Source organism: Cibotium barometz, chromosome 3, assembly GCF_041138505.1.
Source record: "Cibotium barometz isolate CiBa-2024 chromosome 3, ASM4113850v1, whole genome shotgun sequence".
NCBI classification, from domain to species: domain Eukaryota; kingdom Viridiplantae; phylum Streptophyta; class Polypodiopsida; order Cyatheales; family Cibotiaceae; genus Cibotium; species Cibotium barometz.
Window position 1 is genome coordinate 67,226,057 of NC_141048.1, and position 15,113 is coordinate 67,241,169.

The 15,113-nt window shown below is 39.2% G+C and overlaps 1 protein-coding gene across 1 annotated transcript; it reads right to left on the minus strand.

Annotated features, from left to right (window-relative positions):
* Positions 1-5,802: 5,802 nt before the first annotated feature.
* Positions 5,803-10,515, minus strand: LOC147640438 (uncharacterized). Its single transcript, XM_086780507.1, has 3 exons — positions 8,866-10,515; positions 7,341-7,624; positions 5,803-7,039 (listed from the first exon to the last, which is right to left on the minus strand). The coding sequence occupies exons 1-3, from the start codon at positions 10,046-10,048 to the stop codon at positions 6,365-6,367; spliced, it is 2,142 nt and encodes a 713-aa protein (XP_086636633.1). The 5' UTR covers positions 10,049-10,515; the 3' UTR covers positions 5,803-6,364.
* Between the last annotated feature and the right edge of the window lie 4,598 nt (positions 10,516-15,113).

Below are 15,113 nucleotides of genomic sequence, written 5' to 3' on the forward strand. Positions count from 1 at the left end.
GTCTCATCATCCACATATGAGTGACCTGTTGACACATCAGGCAAAAAAGGTTGATCTACCTTTTCCTTCCCTTTGTGTGATACATGTGTACCTACATCTATCCTCAACGTACCTGACCATGGACTAACATTGGATCCATTGCTAGTGAACTCTCCAAGTCCACTAAGCACCTGGGATTGCTGCTTTACATGTGGTGCAGCATCATCATTTCTTATATCTTCATATTTTGTTGCCTTCACTGCTAGTGCATATCAGCTACTCATCTCGTCAAAGATAGCATCTCTGCTTACACGCATCTCACGAGTGGTAGGGTTAAAACATCTATAACCTTTCTGCTCCATAGGATATCTAATAAAGATGTATTTCTCTACCTTTGGATCTAACTTTTTTCTTACTTCATCAAGAACATGCACATATGCAATACACCCAAACACTTTCAATTGAGACACATCCAATCTTATGCTTGTAAACTTTTATTCATGAGTTATACCATGAACAACTGTAGTGGGTGTCCTATTTATAATGTACATAGCAGTGTTGCTACTATTTCTGCCCGCCCAAAATATATTTTCATCCATCAAGACATGTGCCACTTCTACAATGTGCCTATTTTTTCTTTCTGCAACACCATTCTATTGTGGAGTGTACCTGCATGTAAACTGTCTCTTGATTCCCTACTTTCTTAGGAAATCGCTAAACTCATTGGAGAAATATTCTCCTCCACCATGATCTCAGGCATTTTATTTTCATGTCTTTTTACTGTGGTACGTAGTACTTTGTACTAAGAGTTTGCAGCCAAATTCACGTTTTGAGCGCATTTCGATCTCTACAATCAAGGTATTTTTGACAGTTTTAGGAAATTCTTGTGGTCAAAATCTAGCTATTGCAGTACAACAGTGCATTTTGCGATTGCAAATTATACTTGCACATGTATTGTTGATCTTGGGTGTATGTACATGTATTGTTGATCTTGGGTGTATGTACATGTACTCTGGTCAGATCTAGTGACATACAAGTTGTACTAAAGTATCGCTTGTAGTAGTGACAAAAGATATTGTTGTGTTACACGTTGCATATAAAAATTATCTGTTTGTAGTTGCTGATTATTGCATGAAAAAATGTCTAATGGACTCAATAAGATTGTCAGTGAGAAGCTGGACAAGAACAACTTCCATGCTTGGAAGTCTAGAATGACCAATTTCCTAATGAGTAAAGGATTTTGGGACAATGTCAAAGAAGACAATGAGGAGCCTCCAGAGTTGTCTTAAGAGAATGCCACTCCAACAACAGATATAAAAGCATTCAAGGATTGAAATCCAGGTGCAAGAAAATTCATGTATTCGCTTTCGATCAATGTCACAAACACAATGATAGGACACATATAGGATACCAACACTCTAGCATTTGCATGGTAAAACCTAGTGTGCAGATGTTTCAAACCAATACAAAGGCAAGGAAACTGCAGCTAAAACAATAGCTACATATTGTGAAAAAGAAAAGCATGTCTATCAATGAGTATGCTTTAAAGATAAAGGAAATTATTGAATCCCTTGGCTCTATCAATATATCAGGGAAATATGATGATTTGGTGAGTGTCTGTTTGAATGGGCTTGGCAAAGAGTACAAGCCATTCAAGGCCTCCATTTCAGTCACAGAGAATATTCCCAACTTTTGGGACTTGGTGTCTATGCTAGATCATAGAAGAAAAATCTCTAAGTGAGGACTCTTCTTCACAAAGCAAGAACACATCAGAACATGCCTTCTACTCTAATTTAAGTAGAGGCAGAGGTTGTGGTCAAGGCCAAGGTGATGGCCAACAAGGAAACCAGAATTGTTGACAACAACAGTCCAATGATTCGCAGAAGTAGCAACAATCATACACACGGGTGGAAGAGGCCAGCCTAGAGGCAGGGGGAGCCAAAGAGGCTGAGGTGGTTTGTAAAAAAATTAGAGTGCAAATAGTAGAGAGTGCCATTATTGTGGCAAACCAGGGCACATGGCAAAGGATTGCTATAAAAAGTAGAATGACATTAAAAGTGGAAAGTTGCAGAGCAAGGCAACTATGCATCATCTAGTAAATAGAGTGGTGATGACAAAAGTGAGCACCTATTTGTGATGTATCACATGCTTAGCTCCACACAACAGGAGATGTGTCAGGATCTCAAGATATATGGCATGTGGATTCTGGTGCCTCTAACCACATGACCAGTCACATGATGAGTGGTTTAGAGACATCCAAAAATGAAAAAACTAGGTTATGTAGAAATGGGTGATGATACTATGCATCCCATTGTGCATGTTGGTAAAGTGCCATTGTCTATGAAGGGGATGGAAAAATGAAGTACTTGTTGGCAGATGTACTTCATGTTCCAAATATTATAAAGAATCTGGTTTTTGTTGGACAGATGGTTGAGCAGGGTCTGCAAGTGAGGTTTAATCCTCAAGGATATTTTGTGGAAGACTTCAAAAATCTGTGTCGCTTGGTTGCAAAGGGTAACAGAAATGGCAAGATGTTACTTTGGATGTGAACATGCCTGAGGTAAAGGCAGCCATGTTTGCGTATGGAATAGGTGTCATCACAGATATTGACATATGGTACAAGCGCATTGGTCATATGGTACAAGCGCATTGGTCATGTGAATATACAACAAGACTGAAGTCTATATAGGCCCAAAATATTGTTGTAGGTTTGACAAAGTTTAATGTTGATGGTATGCATAAAGTATGTGAAGCATGCCAGCATGGTAAGCAGGCCAAACATGCATTCCCACATGAAAAGCATGTCAATGCAAGTGCATTAGATGTTATACATTCAGATGTATGGGGATCGGCCAAGACTGCAACAATTGCAGGTTGCAGGTATTATGTTACATTCATTAATGACCACACTAGAAAAGTGTGGGTTTACTTCATGAAGGAGAAAAGTGAGTTGTTAGCTCACTTTTAGAGATTTAAAGCCTTGGCTGAGAGTCACTTCCAAGCTTCGAAGATAGCTCCTCAATCAGAGATGTGTTTCTCCCAGAGCTATCGAGAGGGTGTTGTACCTAAACAAAAAGGAAAAGAGATCATGATGCTCTTACCCGTCACACCGCTTCCTTCCTTGCTTGTTCTTGCCTCTTACTTGCCTCCTTAGCTCTCACACAATCCAGAGCTCTGATAACATAAAGAGAATTCGGGGGAGAGGGAGAGCTTGAGTTCCTTGCAAGTAAACACACACACACACACACACACACACACAAAAGAGTGCAAGACACAAGAGAGAGATGGATGGCTGAATTTTCTTCTATCTTCTTCTCTTCTCTACAACCATACAACTAAAAGATAAGAGTACATACATAAAGGGAAAGTACTCTCCTACAATAACATATAATGGTAGATACATAGTGTGAATCCGACTATATGAGTTGGTGCTATAACTATGCCATAACTCTAGTACTCCAAAGTGACTGTCATACATCCTGTCATCCACTGGCGGGCGGTGGCATAAGTGCGAAAGATATCACCCAGGCGGGTCATCAATGTCTGTCGTAACACTGGTTGAGCTCGATATCTCAATATCCAAGGCTCAAAAATGTAAACTAATAGTAGCTATAGTAAATTACTTATCTATTAAGTACTTAAACCTTGATTACTAACTTTCAAATAGTATAAAATTCATTGTTTATTTTACTTACTCCTCTTTTTAAGAGAAAATCCATAAAATTAACTAATATAATAGTAAAATTAAAGTTTGTGAAATGAAAAAGTATGCCAAAATAAAGAAGCACTAATTAAAAGAATAACTATTAAAATAAACCAACATGTTGAAAAAAAGAATGCTACAATATAATTGTATAAATTTCTTTAACTAAATAATGTCATTAACCATTATGTTAGTTCTCATCTTCTAAAAGGAAAATTATGATGAACGTTTGTTGTCAGGTGCATTGGGAACGAACTTATCCAAACCACTCAATAAAAAAATAGCAGTTTAGTTTAAGAAGTGTTACTTTACAAGAATTGTGGAAAACAAACAAACACACTTGATATTGAAAAGGTTTTATAGTAGGCCACAAAAAAAGAAAGAACCATCATAACATAAAGCACATCTACAGTAGACCTTAGAGAATAATAAAACTGTATAACACAAAATTACAAGAATTGGGGGTATAAAAAGGACCTTATGGTGGAGTCTTGTTTTATGCCATGGGCAACTACTTTGATACCACACACTTTAAGAATTGAAGCAGGGCTGCATTGGCTCGTCTCCAGCTTAAAGATGGAGCATCAAAGATTTGGTGGAAGGACCCATAATCTAATAATGGAGAACCACATTAGACTTGGGTAGACATGAAGCTCCACCTCCATGAAAGATATTATCCTCTGCACTATGCAAGATCTGGTGGAAGGACCATAAAAAACCTTGGGAAGACATGAAGCTCCATCTCCATTAGAGATATTATCCTTTGGGTTTTGCTAAGGAGATTCAGACAAATAAAATTTTAGAGATAGCTCAACAAGAGTGATTCATCGATTATTAGTAGGCCTTTGTAAACTTTAAGAAGTATGCTCCGCCAATGGATAAAAAACATTCATGAACCAACTTGTTCGTAAGTTAGATAAATCGACCCCTTGATAAGTTGTGTTGAAGAATACAAAGCATACTTCGATATAGGAGACCATGACAATGACCAAAGACTTTTAAGAATCTTTAGGAATAAAGCCTCCAATATAAGTGTCGATTTTGACAAGAGTCAGTAATAGCGTCATTATAATCGTGGTGGGTATATTCATATTTCATCAGTGTATTCATATTTTGACATTTGTACTGAGATAGTTATTCTGATCAGTATATTGATGTATCTTTTGACTCTCCCGATGCCTATATCGACGGTTCCATACCGATGCTTTTATCGATGATGGGGGAGGATAGAGGCAAAAAAAATCGTAAGTCTAAGACATTGGTAAGGGTGTTAGTATGGGGTTATTCCTTTGTAGTGCCTTGGAGTACAACCATAAGGAGGCTACCACTATACCAACTTACGAAGGATAACTTTCATAATAGAGTTTAGATAGTATTTAAACTTATTTAAATACTATCCAATGAATGTAAAATGCTTTAATTGTGGTGAATGGGGCCATTATAGTACATACTATAATGGGGCCATTACACTACATATTGTGACAAACCTCACCACATGGGAGTAGACATTACAATACATATTTTGACATCTGTACTGAGACCGTTATTCTGATCAATATACTGATGTATCTTTCGACTCTCCTGATGCCTATACCGACGGTCCCGTATACCGATGCTTTTATCGATGATGGGGGAGGATAAAGGCAAAAACAAATCGTAAGTCTAAGATATTGGTAAGGGTGTTAGTATGGGGTTATTCCCTTATAGTGCCTTGGAGTACAACCATAAGGAGGTTACCACTATACCAACTTTCGAAGGATAACTTTTATAACAGAGTTTAGATAGTATTTAAACTTATTTAGGCTAGGATTAAAAATCATATCCTTACGCAAAATAAACATGAATAATTTTGGTGTCCTCAAGTGTGCATAGTTGGTATTTTCCAACCCTTTCAATGAGAAGGAAAATTTGAATACTTTGGGAGAAATGTTTTATTTTCTCTCATACTTCTATAGTAGTAGAGTAGGAATTTAGCTTATCATACAAAACAAAAGTTGATAATTGATGAGTCGTATGTGAAAAACTTGCAAGCTATGCACTACCTATTGAATACTAAGCATCTTTTTAATTCCCAAAACCTGCACAATTCCAAGAATTTCAATTATAATTTAGCTTAGAGATTTACAAAATAAAATAAATTCAAAATGCAAGCGCAGTTCTAGACATGCACATGCACCACTATTTACATATCATTTACATTGTGATTCAACAAAGTGTTGCCTATCTTGAAGTTGAGTCATAAAAAGGAACTCCGAGCAAAGTAGTGCAAGATGTCAACATATAAAGAATGAATGCTTGATGACATAAATAGTAAAGAAGATTGTTTTTTTTTTTGGGGGGGGGGGGGGGGTGGGGGGGGTGAGCATAATGAATAATGATAAAAGGAGGGGCAGCGTGGGAGTTTCTTTCGAACAAAAAAAAAAAAGAGAGGGGAAAGTGAATCGAGGGCGTAGGCTAAGCCTCTTCTTCTCTCTCCCCCACCTCTCTCTGTCTCTCTAAGCCTGAGCAAAAGCCAAGGAGAGAGGAAAATAGGCTAAGCACCCGCCCTCTCTTTCTATCTCTAAGCAAAAGGTCAGGAAAGAGAGACCTCTCTGTCTCTCTCTGTGTGTGTGTGGGGGGGGGGGGGGGGGGGAGGGGGGAATGTGAGAGAAGGGGGGCTCTCTCTTTGATGCATGAGTAGATTCATGAGCTTGGGCGGTTTAAAATGTGCTGCAAGAATTGGTTCCCAGTGTCCGATGGGCCAGCAGGCAAGCACCCATCGGAAGCAGCAGGCTGGGGCAATATGGGCTCAGCAGTTTGCAACAACGTTGTCTCTAGCAGCTCCATCGTGGATCGGTTGGCGATCCCTCTATCCCTTGCTTTCTGGAGCTCCTCCTCTTGAATCTCCTTCATCTTCATGCTCACATTTTGGTAGCGTTTGCCCTCAAAACCATAGGCCTGCAAAAACACAGTTGTCCCTTGGAAACCCGGCAAAGCGGCCACTCCCATGATGGACGACCTCATGGCTGCCCTGTAGCCGCTATACAAACTCATCTCTTTGCTGTCAATCCCGGCATTCATGATCTTTTTGCACGCATGGCAGCCCACCACCTCATCCTTCACCACATAAGCGGCCGGTTCTATGAAGAGAGCCCCCACCCCCATCACTAGCACATCTAGCCTGGGCACCAACTCCGCCCACTTTGTGTCTAGCTTGTCAAGGCGTAGCTTCTTGTAGCTTCCTTGTTGGTCAGCTGCCGTCTCCTGTTGAACCAAGTAAGGTGACCACACCATTGATAGAGTGAAATTTGATGCGCTAAAGTGCCAAGACATTGATTGGTTGGTTTTGTCGTCGTATATAAGCTTGGGTCTCTCCCCCTGCACACAACTTTGTGTCACTTCATTAGAAAGTAACCCAAAAGAATAAGTACCAATGCAGCTATTAAAAGACCTGGTGGATTCTAATCACACTATCCCCTAGCCCAAACGTAGATGATACTTGGCCTCATAGAATGTAATATGGCCATGAACTTTTGATACAATCATGACTTTAGCTACCACTTGTTAGCTAATATTCGTGCAATGAAGCTTCAATAATGGCAAAATCAAACCTTTTCATTGTCCTTTAGTATGATATAGTCGTTGGAATAATCAATCCATAGAGAAAACAATAGCTTACTTGAGCCAAAAGGCAAAGTAGTGATTGCATTTGGGCCTTGGCTTGGTTGTCTCCTACAAAAGCAAGTGATTTCTTGTGCATCAGCTTGAGGAAGTCCTTGGCTCGAAAGCGTTGTAGTTCACACCCATTAGGCTTCCATCTCCACCCATGCATAGCTTCGTTATTCTTGTCGATCGACTTGCAATTTTGTTGGTCATGGGATATCCAAGGGCAAGTTACATTTGTGTAGAGAGGGCCCTTGGTATCACGAATCCACTTGCCCTCGGATAATTTGCATTTTAATGCTGTTGCAACATTAAAAAAAACCAATTGTATAAGCATACATTACTTGTTCCATGAACATTAAGCTGCACACAATTCTATAAGCATATAGATGACTACTTGTAACATTTAAAAAAACAATTATGTTAAGCATATAAATTACTTGTTGTTAAGAAAAAACAATTAGATTAAGCATATAGATTACTTGTTGTAACATTAGAAAAAACAATTAGATTAAGCATATAGATTACTTGTTGTAACATTAGAAAAAACAATTAGATTAAGCATATAGATTGCTTGTTGTAACATTAGAAAAAACAATTGTATATTAAGCATAGATTAGTTGTTCCATGAACATTAAGCTCCACACAATACACCATTTTTTTTTCCTTTTTCCTTTTTGGAAGGGAAGGGGGGAGGGTGGTTTGGTTTTGTGTGTTCATTCACACGTTTACTTTTTTTCTTGCTAGAAAAGGTTGTGTGTGGAAAGGCCTTTTATGTCATTTATCCTTGGACATAACTTTTCTCTACAAATGTTGAGAGGGTGTCACTAAACCAGAGTGCACAAAATGGCTTTTATAAACAAGTTTAGTCACATGGTTATTTTCTGGTTAGTGAGAAGGTGGATTATTCCATCTGCTCACAACCAACCCCCTTGGTGTAGCTCACTACTGGCATCAAACCCAGCCCCCATAGTGGGACCCACCCGTGTTGTACCACACATGATTAGTTTCTAATGTCCTTGAGGGTGTGACACACTTAGCTTGCAAGGATGTATTATTGTACTATCCATAAGAAATGCCAAATAGCCTGACCCTATTTTATTTAAACATATACTTATATTAATAAAATTGCGAGACTCTCAGCGCTTAAAAGTGACTGCGTGCATTATATACATATAATTATTGTGTTTAAAAAAGGCGGATTTTGCCAGACAGCCTGTAACGAGGAACAACTTTTCCAATACATTAAGGTAGTGGGCACTGGGAACTATTATCTACAAGATTTTCGGCAATATATAAATAATGTATGGAGGACCAAACATTTTATACAAATAAAAATCTACAAGTTCAAACTACAGCTATGCTGTACATTAAAGCTTGCTATTACTTTGTGAATTTACTTCTCGTGTAGATTGAATTGTTGAAAATCAGTTCGACAATCAACTAAATCTTTACGATAAAAACAAAGAAAAAAATGATTTCTTCGCCCTAGATCATTGAATTGTATCATCCTGATTAATATGCGCAGGAATTGTGCAAACCTGGTGCTTTTTTTCTGATGTTGAATGGCGCTGCTTTGCTGATCACTCGTGATTGCAAGGCCAAGTCGCCCAAATCATCTTCATCCTGTTGTTGGGGGGAGCTGCTTTTTCTTGCGTTTTTGTGTGTAGCAGTAGATCTAGAATTATCCGGACTCCATTTGGGATCTTCATCGGAATCGAATGATAATTCAGGAAGCTCCATGCCATCAATATCATCGCTGGGCTGCCTCTTTCTCAGCTTGTTCTGCGATCCTTTCAGGTCGACGAGCTTCGATTCATCTTCATGTGTTTCCACAAATAGCAGCTCTGCTGCATCCGGATCTCCTGAGCTGATTGAGCTCCGATCTCCGTCTCTAGAGTTGATTTCTTCTCCTAAATCATCCATGTGTTTCTGTTTCTTTGAGCTTGGCCTCCGATCTGCTGCTGCACCTCCCTTTCCAGAAGAAGAAAACCCTTCATCCAGATCAGCTTCACTAGATTCCATCACACCGATTGCTTCATTCGATTGCTTTGACCTTCTAGTTGGGTTCTCAGCTGCCTTCTGTTTTCGACCTAAAGAGGAAAGGTTTCCATCTCCATCCTCGATTACTGTTGGCTTGCGGGATTGCGTTGAGCGGATGGAAGTCTCATTTGCAACTTTCTTTCCAACAGAGGAAATATGTTCATGAATTTCTCTGTCTGCTGCAACTTTCTTGAGTGTTTCCTTTTTAGGATGTGGGCTGCTCTCTTTCTTTCGACCAGAATACGCACTGGGTTGGCCTATTTGCTGATCTAATTCTTGCTCAACTAATCGATTTGTGTGTGCATGATCGTGTCTGATCTGTTGCTTATCTTTAATTATTGCCTTGCGATTAGCCAACCCGATATTGATCGATCTGCTTGATTTAATGCTGTCTTCATTAATTTGCGTGTGGCCAAAGAGAGGATCCTTCTCGGAATTGGGCTTCTCTGTGCGTCCATGGTCTGATCTGGGCTTTGAATCTGAGATTTGCAGCTGGCTCACTACGATGTGCTTGTAAGAGGGCCTATAAAAAGAGCTCCCGGAAGGAAATAAACAGAACAAAAGCAGGAAAGGCACAACCACGGCCAAAGCCCAGATGCAGTATTTCTTCCTCTGAGCTGCAATTCGCGCATAGTACTGTCGCCCCACGCCACCCAGCAGAAGCTGCCGCTGCTGACCCATTTGTTTTTTCTTGTGTGGGTTTTCTCTCACTGTACAAGCTAGGCCTAAAAAACGTTGAAAATTGCCCACTAGGCTACTGAAATATTTCTCTAAACATTAGGGAACACTGGCAAGCAAAAGCCCATGCCATCTTAATCACAACCCTCTCCAATTAAAGACAAGGTAATCCTTCATCAATGCCCTCGAATCTGTTGATCAATGGTTAAAATACAGAAGGTATATATGATGATATTATTGAGTTCTCGAAGGGTTAAACACAAGCTATGGTGAATAAAAACAGTGATTAAGGACATATGGCCGGAGCTGGGCAAGCAATTGACGAATGAATGATGCAAGCTGCTGTAGTGGGGGAGGAGATTTAAGGGAAAAACAGTATAGGTTTGATGATGAATTGGTTGCCTTCTTAGTTGTCATGAGGTGTCCGTTTTGTCGTCGATTCATTTTTGCTGTCGCGTGTTTGTTGGATTGTCACTCTTAGCTTCGTGGACAGCTAAACTCCCCCCGAACAAAAGGTGTTATGGAAATCCCCCCCCCCCCAAAAAAAAAAAAAAAAAAAAAAAAAGCATATTTCACACTTCACTCACGTTACAACACCACACTCACGATAGAAGCTGCGAGATCATGGGGGCAAGTCGCCCTCCAACTCACGTATCTTATTGTGTACACACACAAACTACGTTTTGGTCAAACTACGTTTTGGTCACGTCATTTGTGCCTTACATCTTTTGTCATCTCATTGATGATAACATGCACATAGTTTACACACAAACTAGGTTTTAGTCATGTCATTTGACTAGGTTTTAGTCATGTCATTTGCTCCTGTGCCTTACACATCGTTTAACATCTCACTGATGTTATTTATTTGTGCCTCACGCCCATTGCCATGATCTCAACTCTGTATAATACTGGGATGTACCTCCCGCATAAAGGTACAACTAGTATTGCACCTGCGCATTGCTGTGGCCGACCAAGGTTCCAGAGAAGAACTATTCCCTCTCTCTCTCTCTCTCTTTCATACACACACACACACACATGCACATGCACATGACCCTCTCCCTCTCCTATCATGTACACACACTATCAAATGTTGAAACTCTCTCTCACATGCACACACATATACACACCTGCTCTCTCTCTCTCTCTCTCTCTCTCTCTCACACACACACACACACACACACATGCACACACTCCCTCTCTCTTCTTACACTCTCCCACACATAGAAGCGCTCTCTCTCTCTCTCTCTCTCTCTCACACACACACACACACACAAACACACACACACACACACGTATGCACACATATACTCTCTCTCTCTCTCTCACACACACACACACACATACACGTATGTAAATATATAGTATATACAATATTATGTTTTAGATACATATACCTATACATAGACACATATACTTATACATATATACATGTATTTTAAAATATAAATACAAACATCAACATAATTTAATTAATTTTGATTAAATTTTAATGTGCGGAGATGGGTGATAAGCTGTGGTCACTTTTAAATATATAGATAGATATATCATACACACATGGAAACACACACATACATACACACACACACACACACACACACACACACACACAAACATATATATATATATATATATATATATATATATATATATATATATGTATGTATGTATATACATATACATACGTACATACATACATATGTATGTATGTATAAATGTAAATAAAAACACACACACATATACATATATGTTTTCTATTTAATTTATAATTCTGTTTATATTTTATTAAAAGCTACTTTTTATTCTCTCTCTCTCTCTCTAGGTTTGCCCCATCTCACTCTCTCTCAAGCACATTCTACACATAGATGCAAATGTACACACATGCGTGCATATACTCTCTCTCTCTTACTCTCTCACTCTCTCTCTCTTACACACACACACACACACACATGTACACACCGCACATACACTAATGCAAATACACACTCTCTCCTCCCACACAAACTATCTCCTACGTAGAAATTCTCTGCCTCTCTCTCTCTCTCTCTCTCTATCTCTCACACACACACACACACACACACACATGTACACACCACACATACACTAATGCAAACACACAATCTCTCCTCCCACACAAACTATCTCCTACATAGATATTCTCTTCCTCTCTCTCTCTCTCTCTCTCTCTCTCTCTCTCTCTCTCTCTCTCTCATGCACACACACTTCCTCTCTCTTCACGCACACTCTCTCACATAGAAACTCTCTCTCTCTCTCTCTCTCTCATGCACACACACTTCTTCTCTCTTCACGCACACTCTCTCACATAGAAACTCTCTCTCTCTCTCTCTCTCTCTCTCTCTCTCTCACACACACACACACACACACACACACACGCGCGCGCGCGCTTAAATAGATGTACACACATATATATAATTAATTAAATTTTAATGGTAGGGATGAGTGGTGAGGTGTGCTCACTCTCAAATAAATGCATCTTACATGTAATGTCTTTCTCTCTCTCTCTCTCTCTCTCTCTCTCTCTCACACACACACACACACATGCACATGCACACCCTCTTTCTCTCACATACACATGCACACACTCTCAAATGTCGAAACTCTCTCTCCCTCCCTCTCTCTCTCTCTCTCTCTCTTACACACACACACATGCGCGCGCACACACACACACACACATGTACACACATGCACATGTACTAATACAAACACACACTCTTTCCCCCCACACACTCTCACACATAGACTTCCATGTCTCTGTCTCTCTATGTCTCTCTCTCTCTCTCTCTCTCTCCCCCCTCCACTCACTCACTCACACACACACACACACACACACTATCTCTCCCCTCTCACTACTCTCTCTCCTCTTCACGCACGGCTATGCTCCCCTTCTTTTTTTGTGCAAGTTTCTCAAGTTAACTAAAGCTAAGGGAGCTTGACACAACCAAACCACTAGCTAAACTTAAAACCGTCAACTTTTTCCACTTTCCACAAATCCGGCGTTGTGGCAAAACCATGGGTATCCAAACTACTTTTCACTCTCCCACCTTGTTTTAATTTAAACCACTGTTTTTACCTAGCCTTAGAACCTTAGACCATTTAATTTATTTTTTTTCCAAGGAATACATACACTTAGGCGAAGACTATTTAATTTATTTTCATCACAAGATGAGCACTACCAACCCTTTTGCCCAAGATCTTGGTCAAAGACCAAACTCCATATTTCAGATTTAATTATGGGTTCATATTTTTCAAATTCATATGGGATCTAAGTGCTTCAGGAATACACATGCATGTGTACACATCTCCACAATTTCACGTTTATAATTTTTTGAGCATAGGAACTTTAGAATATTTCAAGGTTGTTTTCAAAAAATTACTTTTCAAAGGCTTTTTCTTATTTTTGAAGAATTTCCTATGTGCGTATTTATTTCTCAAGAATTTACAATTTTTGAGTTATTTTTTTTAAAAACATTTTCTTTGGACATGGGTAGGAGGGATCTTATAGGTAAAGTATGGTTGACTAAATAAACTTTGTCGTTCCTTATGGGGAGAATTTGCATTTCCATGGCATTCACATATATGAAGATATAAAAAACTTTAGCTTCATAATTTGTAATATATCTATACAAGATAAAGCAAGAGTGCCTACCCCTTTATGTGGAGAAAGGAGAGGGAGAATTTTTGAAAAGGAGAAAGGAGAAGAGAAGACAAGTGTTTGGGGGTTTCTTTCCCACACCCCTAGATGCATTGGGGCTCATAATTAGTTGTCACCATCAAACCATTTACTCATTGAATGAGTTTCTTATATATATATATATATATATATATATTATGTGCATGTGTAAGAGAGAGAATATACATACACACACATGTATATATATTATGTATGTATGTGTATTTATAGGTATGTAAGCATGTATATATAATTAGATTTCTATGTATGTCAACACACACACACATGTATGTTCACACACACACACACACACACACACACACACACACACAAGCACATGATACATGCACTCACGCATACAAACACACATACACACACTCGCACGCATGGAAACACATGCAACACATAGAGATATGCACACTTGCACACATACTCAAGCTTGCACATACACACATGTGTATACATGCACACAGCACATAAATACACTCACATACACAAGTACATGTGCACACACATGGGAATGCACACACTCACACACACATATGCACTTGCACATGCACACACATAGATGTACACATGAGTATATTCACATGCTCACACACACGTACATGCAGACACTCGCTATAGATACACATAAATAAAAACATACACACCATGTACGCACACACAACAAATACACACTAACACATACACACAATCAAGACACTTGCATGATGCATGCATGCGTGAAGACATTACACAATCACATATATGTGTGTATGTGCACACACAATCACACACATATGTATGCAAAAGAGAAGACAAAAGACATTGTATATAAGATACACTTATTTAAGAGTGAACACACCTCATCATGCATCCCCACGTTTTAAATTTAATATTAATTAAAAATATATGTGTATATGTGTTTATTTATTTTATAAATGCACATGTATACATAGGTATACGTCTCTAAATATAATAAAACATAATATTATAGATAATATATATTTACATGTGGGTGAGAGAGAGAGAGAGAGTGTGTGTGTGTGTGTGTGCACGTGTGCATGAGAAAGAAGTGTGTTGTGTGTGTGCATGAATGTATGTAAGAGAGAGAGAGAGAGAGAGAGAGAGAGAGAGAGAGATAGTTTCTATATGTGGGAGAGTGTGTGAGACTTGACGTAGCTATGCAGGGTGTGCAGTTCTCGTGTGCAGCTATACACATGACTATAGCCGCACGAGGCTATACATGTGGCTATATATAGCCGCACGAGGCTATACACATGGCTGTATAGCCACCTGCATTGCCACATACTATGAAAAAAAATCAGAATTCCAGAGAGCATTCTAAAGAGCTCACAATATCCCCTTGAGAGCCAAGGATTAGTCTTTTTTGTAATA